Source organism: Nansenia antarctica, assembly GCF_963989245.1.
Source record: "Nansenia antarctica genome assembly, chromosome: 6".
NCBI lineage: Eukaryota > Metazoa > Chordata > Actinopteri > Argentiniformes > Microstomatidae > Nansenia > Nansenia antarctica.
The window spans coordinates 37,727,081-37,746,688 of record NC_137676.1 but is presented as its reverse complement, the minus strand read 5'-3'; the positions used below and the strand labels follow the sequence as shown (position 1 = coordinate 37,746,688).

The 19,608-nt window shown below is 43.9% G+C and overlaps 1 protein-coding gene across 1 annotated transcript; it reads left to right on the top strand.

Annotated features, from left to right (window-relative positions):
- Positions 1–993: 993 nt before the first annotated feature.
- Positions 994–18,271, top strand: LOC308160494 (cryptochrome-1-like; the record flags this gene model as incomplete). The annotated part of the gene is made up of 14 exons (XM_080534407.1): positions 994–1,111; positions 2,087–2,275; positions 6,436–6,544; positions 7,176–7,318; positions 7,726–7,910; positions 10,147–10,235; positions 10,325–10,465; positions 10,593–10,904; positions 11,217–11,368; positions 13,934–14,136; positions 15,603–15,704; positions 16,167–16,379; positions 17,092–17,169; positions 18,093–18,271. Exons 2-14 carry the CDS (start codon positions 2,115–2,117, stop codon positions 18,269–18,271), a joined length of 2,067 nt encoding a protein of 688 aa, XP_080390533.1. The 5' UTR covers positions 994–1,111; positions 2,087–2,114.
- Positions 18,272–19,608: the final 1,337 nt, after the last annotated feature.

The window sequence follows — 19,608 nt, the reverse complement described above, 5'->3', positions numbered from 1 at the left end:
TAGGGTTGAGGCCTAGCAGAAGCCTAACCAGTTTATTTTGGGCTGTCTGGAGTCTTGTTTTATGGGCCTTTGTGGTTCTATAGTACCATGATGTTACGGCATAGTCGAAGTGACATTGAATGAGAGCTCCTGATAGGGTCCTCAGTGTGTTTTTACTGACAAGTGAGGATATCCTGTACAAGAATCTAGTTCTATGGTTCACTTTTTTGATTACTTTTGCTGCCATTTTATCTCCGGAAAGATTTGCCTCTAAGATGGAGCCCAGGTATGTAATAAATGATCAAGTTGATGTCACAGACTTGTGTGTTTAAAATGAAAAAACAATAAACCGCTTTAATTGCATAAACAATACCTGAAAATCTGTATAACTTAGATAAGGCTGTGTCAACATTTTGTAAATCAAAAGCCAAGAAATCCTACATGTAAACCTATTCTCTTGACATTTCAAGTAAACTACAGTAAAGCAAAACAATTCACAGCTGAATACTGTGTAGTGAATAGTCGCAGCATCAATGAGTCGCAGCATCAATTAATTCAATGGCCTTCAGTATTTCCATGCTTCTCAAACATGACTCTACATTCCACATGTGATTGGAAACCGACCAATCACAACAGCGTGTTACCGCTTGTTAAGTCGTGACGTGTTTCCGGGTCCAACGTTGGCTGAGGCGCTGTCTTCGAAATGCCGAAATAATAATAATAATAAATTATATTTATATAGCGCTTTTCCGAGGCTCAAATACCCTGACAATATGGAGAAAACGGGAAAGTATTGTGTCCCTTGTTGTTGTATGAATAGATCCGAGTCTAAAAAACGATTAAACTGTCATTCTACCGCTGTAGTTCACTGGTACTCTGGTGCGGAGAATTTCTGGTTAGGACCCGGAAATGGCTAAACGTCACTTTTGACGTCAGACTTAACAACCGTGGAGGGTGCGCTGTAGGCAGACATGTTCCGAAACCAAAACCGGTCATAGACAGTAGTGAAGTCTACTCTGGCATGCTTTAAACTGTAGTCCTGCTAAAGACCAATATTGGGAGAAGAAATGAGTCTTTCTTTGGGGGTTCACATACATATCACCAGGTGAACATTTTGCACACTACTTGAACGGTAAGGCTATATTTTATTTATATGGCGCCTTTGAGGGTTACACTCTAAAGGCGCGCAAATAATAATAACTGTTGCATAACCAGCGCTACAGTGACCCCGTTTTGGTTTATGAATGGTGTTAAATCTCGAACAATTCCCATCTACTATGTTAGACCAAATCCGATGCTTTTGTATTTCATTGTCATCATACGATGTCTGTAGGTCTATTCCTATGTGTTCAACTGAAATGGTACAATATACTGTCATAAACTTGGTCAATCGCCAGGCTGCGTGACCTAATTTCCAAGGCGGAAACAAGGGGATGTGAATGGCGACTATTATTTTGACAGAAAACACGCAAATAGAAATGGGGAAAAATGTTTCGGAATAATAATGTATTTTTTAGACATGCTATTTATCCAACAATCTAAAGATGTTTTCTTATGTTGAGATCGTGATAGATAGAAGGGTATTAAGATACACGTGATGCTTATTATTGATTTACATCAAGCATTTAATGTTACTGTAAAGCTGAGAGAATTATCAACATTGTCACTACAATAACAGAGCAGTAGCATAAGGTTGGTATTTTATCGGGTGTAACAAAATGTTATATAGTGTAGTGATAGTAAAGCAAAACAAGTGAAATAGCATTCTGTGTATTAATTAAAAACGCTCAACTCGACTTGACATTCAGCAGCGGTGTGAAACACAACACCATCCTCTTGATCCTTTCACCCCCCCCTCTTCCCCCTCTTGTGGTTCAGGGTTTTAAAACGGTCTGTTTACTGTTTACGGTCTGTGATCGGTAGGCTCCATACTGTAGTATGTATCATCACCTCCTAGTCCTCACCATGGACAGCATGGAATGCCTTGGATGTACCTTCTTCCCCCAACTTGTTTAATGTAATCTATTGATCTAACTTGTGAAAAACGAATCAGTGTTCCCAAGTTAAAGATTGTTAATTGTTTTCCCATCTATTTGTCTCCCGTTAGGTGACTCTCGTTGCCCTCTCTGCTTTCGATGGCACTGCCAAACTCCATCCATTGGTTCCGGAAGGGTCTGCGTCTCCATGACAACCCAGCGCTGATGGAGGCGGTCCGGGGGGCAGGCACGGTCCGCTGCGTTTACTTTCTGGACCCGTGGTTCGCCGGCTCTTCCAACCTCGGAGTGAACCGATGGAGGCAAGTGCAGCATATGGAAGAGAAAAGCTGTGTTCATGTCAAACATAATTTGATGATGATGTTGACTTTAGATCACGGCTTTTACAATGGGAATTTTGCAAACGTATTCGTTTATAAGTCACATGATCTTATCTGCAGAAGTCGTATGCAGAGTATGAGTATGCAGACTGGTATTTATTTATGCAACAGCCTTTAAAAAGACAAACAGAGTGCTGTTGATGAACAACATTAGTATTGCAGTTACTTTACTCCCATGAAAAACATCTGTGTTGCCTCATTATAGAACTAATGGAGGCAGGATATAAGAGTTAACAAGCGGCAGTGCACTAACACACAATATTATATCATTATTTCTATAACATTCAGACACTCTGTGACTATTAGGTGATATCTGGGGTTTCAGCGTCCTAAAAGCCAAGGATTGGGGTAAAAAAGAAACAAACAAAACACATAGGAGAGCTTCACCAGTATGTAACATGGTTGGCACTGACTCATGACCATAAAAAAAAAGCTTTCTTCTCTATGATTAGATTAGGCAGTATTTCAGCTCCGGTGAGGTTACTTTATATAAAGTGATGACATAATTCACACCATTGACAGGTCAGTAAGTCCATGGTGTGTGTTTATATAGCTGGGGTTACTTGTGAGATATCTCAGCAGGTCTCTATGTATGGGTCAGTAAGTCAGAGGGGCGTGCGTGTGCGTGTGTGTGTGTGTGTGTGTGTGTGCGTGTATGTGTTTTTTTGTGTGTGTGTGCGCGAGCGCGCATGGGGGGGGCTGTTAAAGTGGCTGGGGCAGCTGTGGCTCAGGAGGTAGAGTCGCCGTCTAATGATCACAAGGTTGGCAGATCAGCGGTTCGAGCCCCGGCTGGCCACATGTCGAAGTGTCCTTGGGCAAGACACTGAACCCCAAAATTGCTCCCAGTGAGCGGGCCAGCACCTTGCATGGCAGATTGCCGCCATTGGTGTGTGTGTGAATGGGTGAATGAGAGGCCGTTGTAAAACGCTTTTCAGGAATCAGGTGTGTTTGTGTAGGGCTGGAGCAAAAGCCTGCACAACCAGTTGAAAAAAAAGTTCGAAAATTGCTGCGTAGAAGAATCAAGGGTTAGTGTGCCAGTATATTTGATTTCTGCGTCATCGGGTTGTTATGGCGATGACCCACTTCAGCGCAAGGACCGCTGCCGATAATAGTTGAATTATTCATCGTCACGCTCTTGTGGTGGTTGCCGGATGTTTGTTTGCTCAGTCGGTTTATCCTCACTGTTAGTCGTTGATACTCAAATGTGATAAAGAACCCAGCCGGTCGAGAACAGTGTCCAGTGTTGGGGTCGATCCAGGACAGGACACGTAGAGATACACACACACAAACACTCACACAGCCACTTGGGTCAGTTGTAGATGCTTCAGAGTAATGACGTGTCATAGAGAGATGAAGAGGCCCTTTACTTGCAGACCTAGGACAGTGTGTTCTCTCAGTGAGGGAAGAGCCCTTGGTCGGTTGAGGAATGAGGTTACTGGGCTTCAGAGTGCTCCCTGTGGTCTGCGCCTGCGCTGTCATATCTAGGCCAGCTCACTTATGCAAGACATGGCATGATATATGACTCTGCTGCATGCCTGAGAACACACAGCAACACTGTGGGGGTGCTACTCTCTCTCTCTCTCTCTCTTTTTCACACGCACACATACACACACACTAGGATACACGCAACTAGGCTGTTTGGGAGGTGATATTGCCATTACTGTTAGTGTCTAATTTAATGAATTAAATCAAAGGAAGCAAGGAAGGCTACAATCGTGCCTGTGTGCATTTGCCCCATCAAATGTTGTGTAGGCTTGTAGTTCTTGTAAGGCTTTTGAAATGTGCGTTTGAAATGTGCATTTGAAATGTCTGTGGAACCATCATTCTAGCTTCATTTAATCCCTACGGTATTGGGTGGAGTTTCAATTTGTAATTGAATGTGATTGAATGTGTACTTTCCGTGTCATTGAATGTGTCCAAATACTGATTTGGCACTGCTTATCTAGTAAAGCAAGTCATACCATGTGACTTGATGGCACCAGCCAATGGCTTTACCTTATTTGCTATGAGAGGCTGAGTGCTCTCTGCTCTGACTCAGTGAGGTGTAAGTGTGGGGGGATGGGGGGGAATGTAACCCCATGCTGGACTGTAGGTGCACACACACACACGCTTTCATCCCAACACCACCACAGGGCTCTCAAGTCTCACGCATTGGGCGTGAGACAAGGTGTGGCGTGTGAGCGTGTGAACGGGTTGAAATGCGTGTGTCTCACGCCCAATGCGTGAGACTTGAGAGCCCTGCCACCAAGTTATTACTGGAGCATCAATAGAGTGCAAAATAACAGCATCTGCACACTCAAACACGGTGCAAAAACGTTGTTTATTGCGAGTTTTCGGTCATAGACCTTTTTCAGGCATAAAGCAGACAAGTGAATGCAGTGGTATAAAGGGTTCAAACAACATCACTTGATTTAGCCAATGCACAACACCTGTGTCAAAATGTTCACCTAGTGGCTAGGCATCAAGGGAATTGTAGTCTTAGATTTAGTGGACTACAAAAAGTAATTTATTCATAGCACAACACTCGAAATCCTAATTTAAAGTCTAGGGGTTATAGACTGTCTAGGGTATGGATCCAAAAAAGCTCTCTCTGGCATAACCTCCAGTCAACATCACCCCCTCTCTGAAGGGTAATCTGCTCTATGCCCTGGAACCTATGGGAGGAAATGGGGTGGGAGTGGTTATTAAAATGACAGGCTACGGGGTAGTTCACATCTTTTCGTCTTATGGAACTTTTGTGTTCACTGATTCTTTGTTTGAGGGGGCAGGTGGTTTTACCAATATAGATTTTATCACATAGGCATTTTAACAAAGAAATGTTTGTGTTACTCCCCTTACTAGAATATTTTCCCTGTTCTAGGATGTCTAAATTCATTGGTTTTACAAGTATTGTGGCACTGGACACACTGTTTAAGGGGTGCCAGAAGGGTCTGTTTAGGGTCAGGCAATATGTTGGCTCTAACCAATTTATTCCGCAGGTTTGAGTGTGTGGATGCTGTTATTTTGCACTCTATTGATACTCTTCAGTTCCAGCACCTCAGCAAAGTCTGATCACGGATGAGCGGTGGTATTTTCACTATTAGTGGAGCATCAACCATCAAGTGCGTACCTCTCATTTGGATTGCAGTAGATGTCCTGTGTAGCGAAATAACCTGTCTGTACAATGGTGTTGGATAGAATCTAGGGGATATGGGGAGTAACAATAAAACCAGGGGACAAGAACCAGAGGCGACGGGAGAATATACTGTAAATAAAACAAGATTTACTGTATAAGGGTAAAGTAAACAGGTTTTCGTGAAACACTTAAGCTTAAAACTACTCTATAAAAAAGAGAGCGAATAAGTATTCATCCACAAGATAAAGTAAAGAATAAATTAATAATTTATTCATAAATAAATTAAAGTAAATTAACTATCTGGCGAAGTGGCAAACAATTAACAGTGATCAATGCAAATAAGCCTAAAGTCATACAAAACACAAGACTAACAAATACTCATAAATAATAAATAATAATAATAAACACAGTCACAATCATAGCCACACCCTGCAGACCTGAGATACCACACCACAGCTTTAACTAAAACATAAACCAACACAACAACAACCCGGGAGTTGTAGACTGGCCCACTGGCACCATCGAAGTGGCTCTCCCAGCATTGTATCCTCCCTCCACCTGTGCTCAATCCGGCCATCACCATGGCGATGGGCAGGAGGAAAAGGCAATTACTTGGAGAAAACACAAGAAACAAACAAAACCCACACAAAAACCCACACTACAGACGTAACAAAGGGCTTCCTGTGACGCACTTTGTCACCCACTGAACACAGCTTGACTTGATGACTAGTGTGAACAACGAGTCAGACTGAGTAAGAATTGAATGGCTGACAAGAAAAACACTTGAAATAGTCAATTGCTTTTTGTGCCATTTCGTGCTCAGAAGAATTGCTAATCAGATCCTCTCCTCTCCACTCCTCTCCTTTCCTCTCCTCTCCTCTCCTCTCCTCTCCTCTCCTCTCCTCTCCTCTCCTCTCCTCTCCTCTCCTCTCCTCTCCTCTCCTCTCCTCTCCTGTCCTCTCTGCAGGTTTCTTCTACAGTGCCTGGAGGACTTGGACGCCAACCTCCATAAACTCAACTCCCGCCTTTTTGTCGTCCGCGGGCAGCCTGCCAACGTGTTCCCCCGACTCTTCAAGGTGAGGGCCTGCCCTGAGAAGTGGTCTGACGCAGGCCTGGGTCAGATACAGTACATACATTATGTCAAATACTTGAAAGTACAGTATTTTACATTGGTTTTGAGTTTACGCTTGTGGGATTATAACCATTGGTTCCAATTGTATCAGGGAAACAAGATGAAGCACACCTCAATTGTATGACAGTATTTCATATACTGTATGTACTGTATGTGTTTACGGTTTTACCGTGGGATTCCAAATGACTTACATTGTAGGGCTTTGACAGAGTTGCCATTTTCAAATGATGAATTTGTGACAGCGGCTGGTGAAAGGTGGACCAAGCCCTGTCCTTTCCGTGAACCTGCTCGAACACTTTCCACAGGCAGTGCCGAAAAATGCACTTAAACGAAGTAAATAAAAACAGCTCTAAAAATACTTTTGGTTCGTAATGAGACTATGTCGGGACAATGTCGGGACTTTCCTATTTTCAAAAACCGCAGTATATCGTATAACCACCCAACCCTAGTTTTGAGTAAACCCACACACCAATGTCGTTAGACATACACATAGAGGATAAACCAGCAGCATCTGAATAAATGGTCAGCCATTCTTGTCTTTCATCATCTCCTCTCTCCTCCCTCTGTCTCTCCAGGAATGGAAGATTTCCCGTCTCACCTTTGAGTATGACACAGAGCCGTTCGGGAAGGAGCGGGATGCTGCCATTAAGAAGCTGGCCATGGAGGCGGGGGTGGAAGTCATCGTTAAAACCTCACACACCCTCTACGATCTGGACAAGTACGAGGCAGCAGCCGACAACAAGATCTATCTTTTTACTTGAAAACATTTAATTGTATAGCTCTTTTTGTTTGCAGATAACACAACACACATGAATACAAACGTTATTGCTTGGATGCACCAATCAAAACACAAAACAAAGAATCATCCACTGTGTAAGGCTTACAAAACAAAGAATCATCCACTGTGTAAGGCTTACAAAACAAAGAATCATCCACTGTGTAAGGCTTACAAAACAAAGGGCAGTAATTGAAGGGCACTGTAACCTTGGGTGGCCTAATCACTTCAATTGCAAAATACATTTATGTATTGTCTACTCTACACCTTTATTTTTTTGGTGCCAAAAATGTGTCACTAAAAACTATTGAGCCACACCTTACTCACCCTGTAGTCCTGTGTGTTTACAGGGTCATTGAGCTGAACGGTGGGCAGCCCCCTCTGACCTACAAGCGTTTCCAGACCCTCATCAGTCGCCTGGACCCCCCCGAGATGCCCGTGGACACCCTGTCCAATGGCCTGATGGGCGGCTGCCTCATGCCCATCTCAGAGGACCACGGGGACAAGTACGGCGTGCCCTCCCTGGAGGAGCTGGGTGAGACATTTCGTTCTAGTGGTTAGAGTGGTCAGTGTCACCCGGCCACCTATCCTATATTGTCATCTTTTCATCTGTCACCCCTCTATACTGTATGTCTTTCCTAAAAAAGAGAAAAAGGAAACAGAGAATATTTAATCAAAGGGAAGCATTTGCTTATCAACGGTGTAAGGTGGTAATTGGTGACATGGCGGGAGGGTAGATGAGAAGGTCCGTTTTGCCACCTCAGAGATAGACTGTAGGCTCCTCCAGGGGCACTGCCTCTAAGCCTCATCTCATCAACGTGTACTGCCAAAGTCGTGTGGGGTTAAGTCATTTTTAACCCTCTTACCATAGCTGTTCTCATTACCTTTTGCATTCACAGCTGCCTATTTATACCTGTAGAAACCTGTACTGTAATGTTCCATCAGAAGATTATCTGTCCAATCCACTTATAGCCGCCATGGATTGTAGAGTACACTAATGGCTTGATTTGGAGGGGATTTGAACATGAAGTGTCATCTGTCACCCCTCTATATGTCTTTCCTAATAAAAGAAAAAGAAACACAAAATATTGAATCAAAGGATATTGTTTTAGGAGAAAGTGTAGCTGTACAGTATGCTTAGGCCTATTGGAAAATACAATCATGAACTCGAGCAAAGTTTCAGAGAGTTTTTTTTTAGGAACAAACTAGATGATGAGATGACCTCTGAATACTCAATAATGTTAATTCCTTGAGAGAACTCTCTCCACTTACCTTGGAAATTAGCACATTGTCCGTTAACAGAATGGCCGACCCATTTAACACTAGGACAGCTGTGTCTATTTCACCTACTCTTAGCGCCGCCTCAGGGTCTTAGAATGGGAAGCTGCTACTTACACACAAAGACCACTAATTGGCATATCTTAAATAAATAAAGCAAAATTAGCCTAACTCCTACACAGCCAAACTGCAAAATAGCTTTATACTACTTATCCTGATGTGATTTTGAAAATGTAAGGATACTGGATGGTAGAACACCCAGTGTCCTACGCATACAGGGTCCTACGCACAGGGTCCTACGCACAGGGTCCTGAAAAGTGATCGAGTGCATACTTTTTTTTTTACTCACTTGGTCAAATGACCCCACAATAGGCTGTTCTGGTGTTATGGTCTGGTACAGTGAGCTAGACTGCTGTACAGGGCCGTTCTGGATCTGTGGTCGCTAACTAGGCTACTGCAGGTCACTGTGCATTGACCACCTGTGTAGCTATAGCGAGCTAGGCTAGGCTGGTCAGAGCTGCCCACTGACCATCTGTCTGGTTTGCTATGCTAGGCTACTCTAGGGCAGGGACTGCATATGTGGTCACTAACTAGGCAAATACTCAGTCATTTCCTGGCACCAGTAGATGGTAGCATACACCTGGCATTCTCCCAATTTTTAAATAAACCTATAGACGAAGAAGGAATGTGTTGATTCAACTGGCTGAAGCCTTCCCAGCCTCCCACGAAGTCCAACCCTAGATGGGGGGTCTCTCATGCTGTCACAAATGGAGTGAATGGGAAATATAGCATGCAGTGCCTACTCTTGCCATATGGATGACTGCGTATGACATGGCCCATCTGGGTAGCTAGCTAGCTAGGCTACTGCAGGTCTGACCTGGCTATGAGTCCTTGGGGCCCGCTGTCATGCAGCTTGTTGTCCCGATGACCAGGTCTGCTCTGGAGATCAGCAGGCAGCGTCTGTCTCAGCCCATCTGCTTCTCTACAGCTGGCGATGTCATCGTCTTCGATTGCTGCGGTGGTACGGCACATTTAGGTCACAAGCGGAGGAGAGAGAGCGTATACGACTGTAGATAGAAACAGTGTGTGAATGGAAAACAGAGAACAGTAACTCGTATGATTTAGAGATGGGGCATTGCTTACCAAATGGAAAATTACAGTGGGAAACCAGTATTCAACACATCAACAATATTTGTATTCAACATATTTCCATTGCAGCTATTTGTCACATGAAATGTAGACCAAGACTTTGGTTTTAACTCAATAAAACCACACAGCTAAAGAAATTGTAACATTCCAATCGATAAAAAAACGGTCTACATTCGGGATCACCCCGGAAGACTCCATTACGGAAGAAAAGGCATGTTGAAACTCGTTTTGAAGTTTTCTACAGAACATTTCGACACATTTGGCCCACCCTTGCCCATAGCTACCGCCGGGTATTAGCAGTAGTTGATCTGCCGCTAATCTCATCTGGCTGTTCTTTCCCTCAGGCTTTGACACAGAGGGGCTGCCAACAGCAGTGTGGCCAGGAGGGGAGACAGAGGCCCTGACGAGGATAGAGCGCCACCTAGAGAGAAAAGTGAGCAGAGTACTTTATGCAGTACACACCCACACTTACTCTGCATACTCTGCAGCACTCTCACCCATGTGTCTCCCCCTACTGTGTAGGCGTGGGTGGCCAACTTTGAGCGTCCAAGGATGAACGCCAACTCCCTGCTGGCCAGCCCCACAGGCCTCAGTCCCTACCTGCGCTTCGGCTGCCTCTCCTGCCGACTCTTCTACTTCAAACTCACTGACCTCTACAAGAAGGTGAGCCCACCCACCCACACACAAGCCCCCACCCCCCCACCGCAACATTATGAGCATTTGATCTGAGTGAACACACCCCATGCCTTCTCTCATTCTCTAGTGTGTCTCCTCCTCCACCTCCTCTCAGGTGAAGAAGAACAGCTCCCCTTCCCTCTCCCTCTACGGCCAGCTGCTCTGGCGCGAGTTCTTCTACACAGCCGCCACCACCAACCCGCGCTTCGACAGGATGGAGGGCAACCCCATCTGTGTCCGTATCCCCTGGGACCGCAACCCCGAGGCGCTGGCCAAGTGGGCCGAAGCCAAGACGGGCTTCCCCTGGATCGACGCCATCATGACCCAGCTGAGGCAGGAGGGCTGGATCCACCACCTGGCCCGGCACGCCGTGGCCTGTTTCCTCACGCGGGGAGACCTGTGGATCAGCTGGGAAGAGGGCATGAAGGTATGACTGTAGGAAACCCAGGAAAACCCAGAAAACCCAGAAAAACTAGGAAAATGGTACGTTATTTGTCTCTTTCTCTATTAGTTACCACCAATTTGATTTGATTTTAAACCTAAATCTTCATCTTCGGCTCTTCTGAGGCACGCCAGACAACCACATAAACCAGTAAAACCACACATTGCTTTGCCCGTATACCTTACTACACAAACAACAGTAATGGTGGTATTATCACACAGTAATAGTGCAACTCGATGCAGAGTGTTAGCAAATCTAGTTTAGCATAATGTGTTGTACTGCGCTCTGCTGCGTCAGGTGTTTGAGGAGCTGCTGCTGGATGCAGACTGGAGCGTGAACGCCGGCAGCTGGATGTGGCTCTCCTGCAGCTCCTTCTTCCAGCAGTTCTTCCACTGCTACTGCCCCGTGGGTTTCGGACGGCGCACAGACCCCAACGGAGACTTCATCAGGTGGGTATCGTTCCAGACCACCATGACATGAATACCAACTTGTAAAGTGGTTGTATGAAATACTTAATCTGTTTTTTATAATGGTAATCAAACCAGGTTTCTCTTTAAAACCGTATATTGTATCTCAATGAGACTAAACTGGATAAATAAAGTAAATAAACTTAAAAAAGAAAATCTAGGTGATTCAGTGTGAGATGAGCCAGAATGAGGACATTTCCCAACAACTCCATTACTTTCTTTGGATGAACAGCTTGGAAAGACCATATTATAGTGCTTCAACACTAGAACAGCCATGCCTATTTCACCAACTATTAGAGTCGCCTTGGGGGTCTAATAGACCCCCTCTTTAGAATGGAAATCTGCAACTTACACACAAAGATCACTAGAGGGCGCTTATGATGTGATTTTGAAAATGTAAGGATACTGGATGGTATAACGCACATATCTAGGAAAAGTCATGAAAGGAGGGTCCTGAAATTCATTTTTTACTCACAGGATCACCATGACCCTACCATGGCTGTTCTAGTTAAAGCAGAATAGGGGTATATTATCATAGCAGGGGGTAAAGGGATAGGCACAGCTTTCTTTCACCATCACAGATAATCAAAAGACCCCCAGGGGCAAGCAAAGAGAGAGAGAGAGAGAGAGAGAGAGAGAGAGAGAGAGAGAGAGAGAGAGAGAGAGAGAGAGGGAGGGAAACCTACAGTCCTCTGAGTAAGTGCCTGCCCCCAACCAACCATTCTAGTGCTCTCTCTCTCTCTCTCTCTCTCTCTCTCTCTCTCTCTCTCTCTCTCTCTCTCTCTCTCTCTCTCTCTCTCTCTCCTTCCTCCTGTTCTCTTTAAGTCTAGTCTCTCTATCCTTCTCTCTGAAGCTTCAGTTGTACTGGCAATCCACTTGTTTCAGGTTTTGTTAAAGTCTCTTTGTATTGAAAGGGCCTCGAAGCGTCTTTTTGCACGTCTCTTGTCTTCTTTCTAAGTACGTCGTTATGTGTGTGCGTCTCTCGTCTGCCACATGACTTCAAACGATTCTCCTCTTCTTCAGTGTGCTCCACTTTGTCACTGTCATCATGAAAGAGTAATTCAGGCTTTGTTTGGTTTTGGTTGATGTCTTTGTACAGTATATATCTGTATATTAAGGTTGTTGTCCTCTGTCTGTTTCAGTGATGGGTAAAAAGTTCAGCTATCTCTCCTCTCCCCTTTGGTCATTGTAGTGGATTGATTTTAAGACGAAAGCCATTCTCAGCCAAAGCATTCGGAAGCCTGTTAACTGTGAACTCAGGTTGAAAAAAAACCCTGATGCAATGTGCAGTGCTCTGTTCTTGTGACTGGGTAGCTTATCATTTTGACCGCTTGATAAGGAAATGCCAAGCCTTGCCTGTATTCAAACGGTAGAGGACTACAAAACATTTCCTAGAGGGTATGATGGGAGGGGAATTCCAGACTGTTGACTTCTCTACTACTACTCCCCTTACAGACGCAGGGTCACTGCCTCTGCTTTCTAACGTGTGTTATAGTAGGAATCTCAGTTGCGCCCGGGCACAGGCAGGGTGTCCTGTGGCTTTAAACGGCGTCCGTCCATCCATCTGGTCTGCAGGCCTCTGCGTCCTCTGCACCCTCCCTGTCCTGTCCTGTCCTGTCCTGTCCTGTCCTAGGCCTGGGTTCTGGTAACTGGTAAGATGGACCATGTAGGTAGGTGGCCTCTCCTTTTTTAAGGAAATCCAACAAAACGACAACTGAGAAAAAAAGCAAACTTCAAACTTCAGCTCTTAAACCAGGGGTACGGTGTGACTGGTCCTCAACCGACCATGACTCTCTCACTCTCGGCCAAAAAGTGTATCTATCTCCCTCAGTCACCACCACCACCACGACAGCTCTCCTCAGAGCCGCTCTACTCTACTCTGCTGCTTGTGGGTCAACACAGAGGCTGTATCCCGGCCTACTCGACTACTGTCTGTTGTGACCGGCTCTTCTTGTTTTGATACTGCGCTCTGAACTACTGTGTTATGATAAGGTGTGAAAAAATGTGGCTCTGTAGATACCAACTCCTATGTACCGCAATGACACTGCTGTGCCGAGCTAACCCCATTACTGTGATGTCACTGTATGTAAGGGGTTGACTCCCCTAGTAGCTTTCCCAATGTGTCTCTGTTGTATTTCTTAACTGTATGTTTTATAATCATTTGTCACCATATACAGTACAGTAGTAGGTGCTATTTAACTTCCATATGACTTCCTATGTCTCTTAAACGTTCTTCCTAAAAACAGCACAGTTGTTTGACTACTCTACAAAAGCTCATGGAGCATATTTAGTAAGAAAGGAATTGGGAAGGTGGATTGGATCTAAAGAATAAGCAAAAATCCAGAAATTGGGGGGTAAAAAAAAAAATTCTCTATAAGCCTTTATTATCTTCTCATTCTTTCAGGAGGTCAGAAATGCAACACACATTCACGAGAATGTCCAGAGCATGAATGTCTTCCGCTACTAATCCCACCATTTCGCATTCCCGGTATCATTCCCCGTACTAATGATGAGACTCTATGCTTTAATCTCTCCCTGTGCTTCCAGACGCTATTTACCTGTCTTACGAGGTTTCCCCGCCAAATACATCTACGATCCCTGGAACGCACCAGAGTCGGTGCAGGCCACGGCCAAGTGCGTTATCGGTGTCCACTACCCCAAGCCTATGGTGAACCACGCGGAGGCCAGCCGCCTCAACATCGAGAGGATGAAGCAGATCTACCAGCAGCTCTCCCGCTACAGGGGACTGGGTAAGGGCCTGGCACAACACTGAAGACAAGTCCAACTTTATTGATAGCACACCTCGTACATAAACACAATGCAATTTGCATCACACAAACGTCAAAACTCTTCATATAAGGCACATATGTACAGTATGGCAAGGATTGAAAGTATTATGGCCTTAAAACTTACTTTAATCTTAATCTTATAATCTTAATAAAGGCATAGGATAGGGCTGCACAATATATAATTTCAGCATTGTCATCACGATGTGCGTATGTGCGATAGTCACATCGCAGCGCTTTTTTTGGTGCTTGATACAAAAGGAAAACTCGCATGGTTGTCATTTTTCATGACTAAAGAGAAGTCTGTCTGATATAACATCATTTACTTACCGATTTAAGAGTTCTTGAATACACAGCGTTTTTGCTAGTGATTGACATGCAGGCTCTGCACAGCAAACCAGCAAACAACCAAAGCACGCCACACCCCCGCTAGTCGTAGACCACAACCTGAAAATGAGTGAGGAAAAGGAAGATTCCAAAAAGAAAAGCAACGTCAGTTGTATGGAATTATTTTGGCTACAGAAAAGATGATGTTGACCAAAAACATGTACTTTGTCGACAGTGCCTTGCAATTGTCGCCACAGCACGAGGCAACACGACTGATTTATTTGATCATTTAAATCGGCACCACAAAGCTCTGTATGACGAGTGCAAAGTCAGATCTGAATGCCATCCAAATCCAAAGCAAAAAACTATTTTGAATGCCTTTGCCTGTGTTACTTCATACGAGAAAGGTTCTAAACAGCAGAGAGAAATCACTGATGTGATAACTTCTCACCTCACGAAAAAGACATGGTACCAATTTACATGGTTTTAAAAACATGATCCGGTCGCTTGACTAGCGGTATGTAGTACCATCATGCACCTACTTTTTCTCACATTGCCATCCCAGAGCTGTATGAGACATGCAAAGGCACAAGTTGAAACAGAAAAAAAACATTATTTTATTTTTAAGTCATTTTTCAGCTTTTTTAATGTATTTTTTTATATATGCAGATGCACTCCCCTACAAAATCACCCCAATCATTCTAGAATGATTAATTAATTAATTATGTCCAAATTACAGCTATTCAAGTCATCTGGTGATAATTCCAGTTTTTTCTTCATATCGCAATATAGATAGCAGAACAAAAATAAAATAATATCGCAATGTCAGTTTCCCAATATCGTGCAGCCCTAGCATAGGACTGGGTAAAACGGCACAGCAGACTGACATAGGCTGGCCAAGGCTCCTCTCTGCATAATACAGTACAGTGATAGTCATCAATTTCCTACTATTTTGTCAGAACGGAAACGTTGAAAGATGATTTCCCTGGGCGCAGACGAAGTTAAACCCTAATCCTAATAATAGCCTCTTCAATGGAGATGTTCCATTGTGATTTAGGTGTGGATGATGTGATATTTGACAGTGGTCTGTGTCTGTCTGGCAGGCCTTCTGGCCTCAGTGCCGTCCACCAATGGGAGCGGGAATGGAAACATGATGGTCTACTCTCCTGGAGAGCAGCAGCAGCCTGGGACCAATACTATACACAGTGAATAGTTTAAAACAACATACCCATGTCCAATCCATACAAATGAATGAATGAATGAATGAATGATTGATTGAAATAATAAGAAGAGTTGTTTTAATCATTTGTTTTCATACCAGTTGTTTCCTATAGAGGATTATTTTATGTAATTGGTAGTGGTGGCCTTGTAGATAGTGAGGTACTGGTGGCCTAGTGGATAGTGAATAGTGACTGGACTGGACTGGTGATCAGTAGGTCATGAGTTCAAATCCCACCTGGGAACACCACCACTAGTGTGCCCTTGGGACCTTAGCCCTAAGCTACTCCAGGGAGACTGTCCCTATGATCTCTAATTGTAAGTTGCCTTGGATAAAAGCGTCGGCTAAAAGGTTAAAATGTAAATGTAATTACTACCAATCAGAAGCCTCCTCTGTCTGCTGTAGCCTATCATCCAATCATGTGTCTCCTCCTTGTTCCTGTCTCCAGTGCCGAGTTTGTCTGGGAGCACAGTTGCCGGGGGAAACAGCATTCTGCCGCATTTTGACAATGAGGAGCAGCTGAGTCCAAGAGGTGTTCAACAACAACAACAACAACAACAACAACATCAGCAACAGCATCAGCAGCAACAACAACAACAACAACAACAACAACAACAACAACAGCAACAACAACAACAACAACAGCATCAGCAGCAGTATGGTAGGCCCTTTAGTAGTGATGTCATGTGAAATAAATGTACTTCCTATTTCCACTGGTATTGTCCTAGTATTTACTAGAAGATTATGTGGTAAAAATGTATGGTAATGACCTCAAATAATACATAGTTATTATTAGTGTTGTTCCGATACCATTTTTTGATCCCGATACCGATACCGATACCTGACCGTGCAGTACTTGCCGATACCGAGTACCGATCCGATACCACGGCGTTTGAAAAAACAAAACAAAAAAACATGTTTTTTGAGCCGCATACTAACCTCGATGTAAAATTATTGCTAACACTTAGTCTGGCACTGCTCAAAACCTTTGTAAAACTCGTAAAGTTTTTGTAAAACTTAAGTAAAAAAAATAAAAAATAAAAATTACGTTTTTGTAAAGTACTCGCCGATACCGATACCAGCATTTTTGTGCGTATCGGTGGCCATGCCGATACTAGTATCGGTATCGGAACAACACTAGTTATTATTGTTATGTGATTACAAAAGTTAGTACTTGGTCATTTCTGCACAGTCAATGTGTGTAGATGTACAACCGTAACAAGTCAAGTCAATCTTCATTATCCCATAGGGAAATGTGTTCTGCCCAAACCAACACACACCACTACAAAACACAGGTACACTAAGTCTAAAACACTCAATAACTGCCCTTACTGACCCCAATCTTCCTCCTGTGTGTTGTGTGTCTCTCCCAGGATGCTACAATGCTGAGTCCAGCAAAGTCATCCCCACCAGCAATCTCTACCACGAGTTTGCTGTTCCACGACAGCCAGGTATTACAGTAAACTATACCTTTTTATCTCAGGTCGTTCTGGAGTTTGATACACTGATATGTGACACGTTCTAGTGTTTTGGTCAGCATTCGATTTAATGTTCGTGCCTTTCTTTAGAAAAATGCATTTCTGCGTTGTTGAAAAGCAATGACACATCGCTAGTCAACTAACACAGCTTGTTTTGTAAACCTGCTAACAATGTAAAGTAGTGTTATAGTTAACTAGGTAGCAGTGAGGATTACTCACCGAATCCATTGCATTGCATTTTGGCTTGACTAGCGAGTTTCTGTTGTGATTCTCAACAATGTTGAAATGTATTTCCGTGTTTCAAAATAAAAGTCAGAACATTTTGATTGGTTGCCGACATTCGAACCAAAACACTAGAATATGTCACATATGGGAGAGACTTTTCCATTTGACAAGCTCAAGATCATGTGAACATTTCGTTATAAGAGATAAGGTGTGGTGACTGTTTCCTCCAAAGTCACCGCGACTGTTGAACTGTAAACTTTAGTTGACTCGTGATACCAACACCGACGACTTCTGTACGTTGCAATCATTTGTTTACTTTATTATAAAAAACATGATACACTACAAAGTTTCGCATGTGGCAACACGGTCAAAGACTGTGTGCTCACCAGTTCAATCAGTAACACCTGTAGCCTACCGGTGAGCTCACCTATATACCTGTGCACTCCTATGCCCTCGCCACCCAGTGGTCAACAGTAAAAAATTACATCCAGCACAGACATAATGGCTGCAACATAAGGGATCATTGTAACATTTGACTAAGGACCTCTGGTTGCACTGTCTGAGACCACTTCGTCTGTAGAGAGATAAGGCAGCCATCTTAGCGGAGTAGAAGGGGTGTGTCTTGGTGTCTTGTCCGGTGTTCTAACACTACGTCTCGTCCTGTGCTGCAGGGCGTCTAATCCACGCTGTAGGGGGCGTTACAGGAAAGAGGTGTCACGAGTCGGAACGCGGCAGAGAAGACGACGGCCCTTACTCCTTCCACAAGATCCAGAGAGTGAGCGCAGAGGTCAGCGTTCAAGGGGTCACCCCCCAACCCAGACTGTGCGGCGAACCGCTCGTAAAACCATGATCCTGTTCCAGTCCCCGAGACTTGGTCTGCGACAAGGTCTGCACCCGTCTTTAGTGAATCGTCGTGGAATCACGAAAGATCTGTGAATTCTAAATGATCACCGGTATGGCATTTGTTTCTCTTTGGCTTGTTGTCCAGAAGACCTAGCGCTGCTTGAGAATCAGCGTCTTAGTGAGTCTACACTGGAGTCAACAGCTGAACGCTAGAAAGAGATGACGTCACGACAATCTACTTCTCAACATTTCCTTCACCAGGGACAAAAAACATTTATGCCTCAACTGAAAATGTTTTTTATTATTATTATTATTATTATTATTATTATTATTATTATTTGTTTCATGGAATCAGAGGTGAAAATGTGAATTGGTCAAAGTTATGTATCAGGTTGTAACAGCTAAACGGTTTCAGACTTGGCTAGTCCCACTCAGGAGAGAAAACCACCTGTGTCTCTAGTACTAACCTACAATCCCGATCCCAACCGTAACCTCAGAGGATGCTTTTATTGTGATAATCAACAACTAAGAGGACAGCTCAAAGACATCAGTCACTCTCTTCAGGCTGAACATTCCAATGTCAGACACTCAAAAGGATCTTTTCACACAGTAAGCATAAACGTATATGGTTTACAAGCACGCCTATTCGGTTGTTAAGTCTGACGTCACGCGTGACGTTTAGCAATTTCCGGGTCCAAATAAAAAATTGCCCGCACCAGAGTACCAGTGTACTAAAGCGGTAGAATGTCAGTTCAATCGTTTTTTAGACTCTGATCTATTCATACAACAAGGGACACAGCTCTGCAGCATTTCGAAGAGAGCGCCTCAGCCAACGTTGGACCCGGAAACCCGTCACGATTTAACAACCGAATAGTAACTGTTAATAAGATGAGCCTACATACAGTTAAAGCTGTTCATAAGCATACAGTGCACACAACGGGTCGCAATCACACATAGGCCTACATACTGTAGTTATGACTGCTCATAAGACCACTGTACCAACCCTGTGCACCAGCAGCTAGGGGGCAGCGTGACCCTGTGTATGGTACATCTCATACACTCCCAAAACACCTTGACCGTCCCCTGTGCATGCCAGACCACCCAGCTGTCCTACATCTCACCACCCCATTAATCACCATCATTAGAACCATCTAGAACACCCACAGCAGGGCAGGCTGACCTTTCATGATGAATGTGACTGCCGCTTACGGCCCCACGTTCCTTAGAAATATGTACACTCACTTGTTATACGTGCACAATTCTCTTTGTACATAGGACGAAAATACAGTTTATAAATATTCTATATTTTTTATATTGTGTGTGGTGTGTCGTCAGCGATATTGT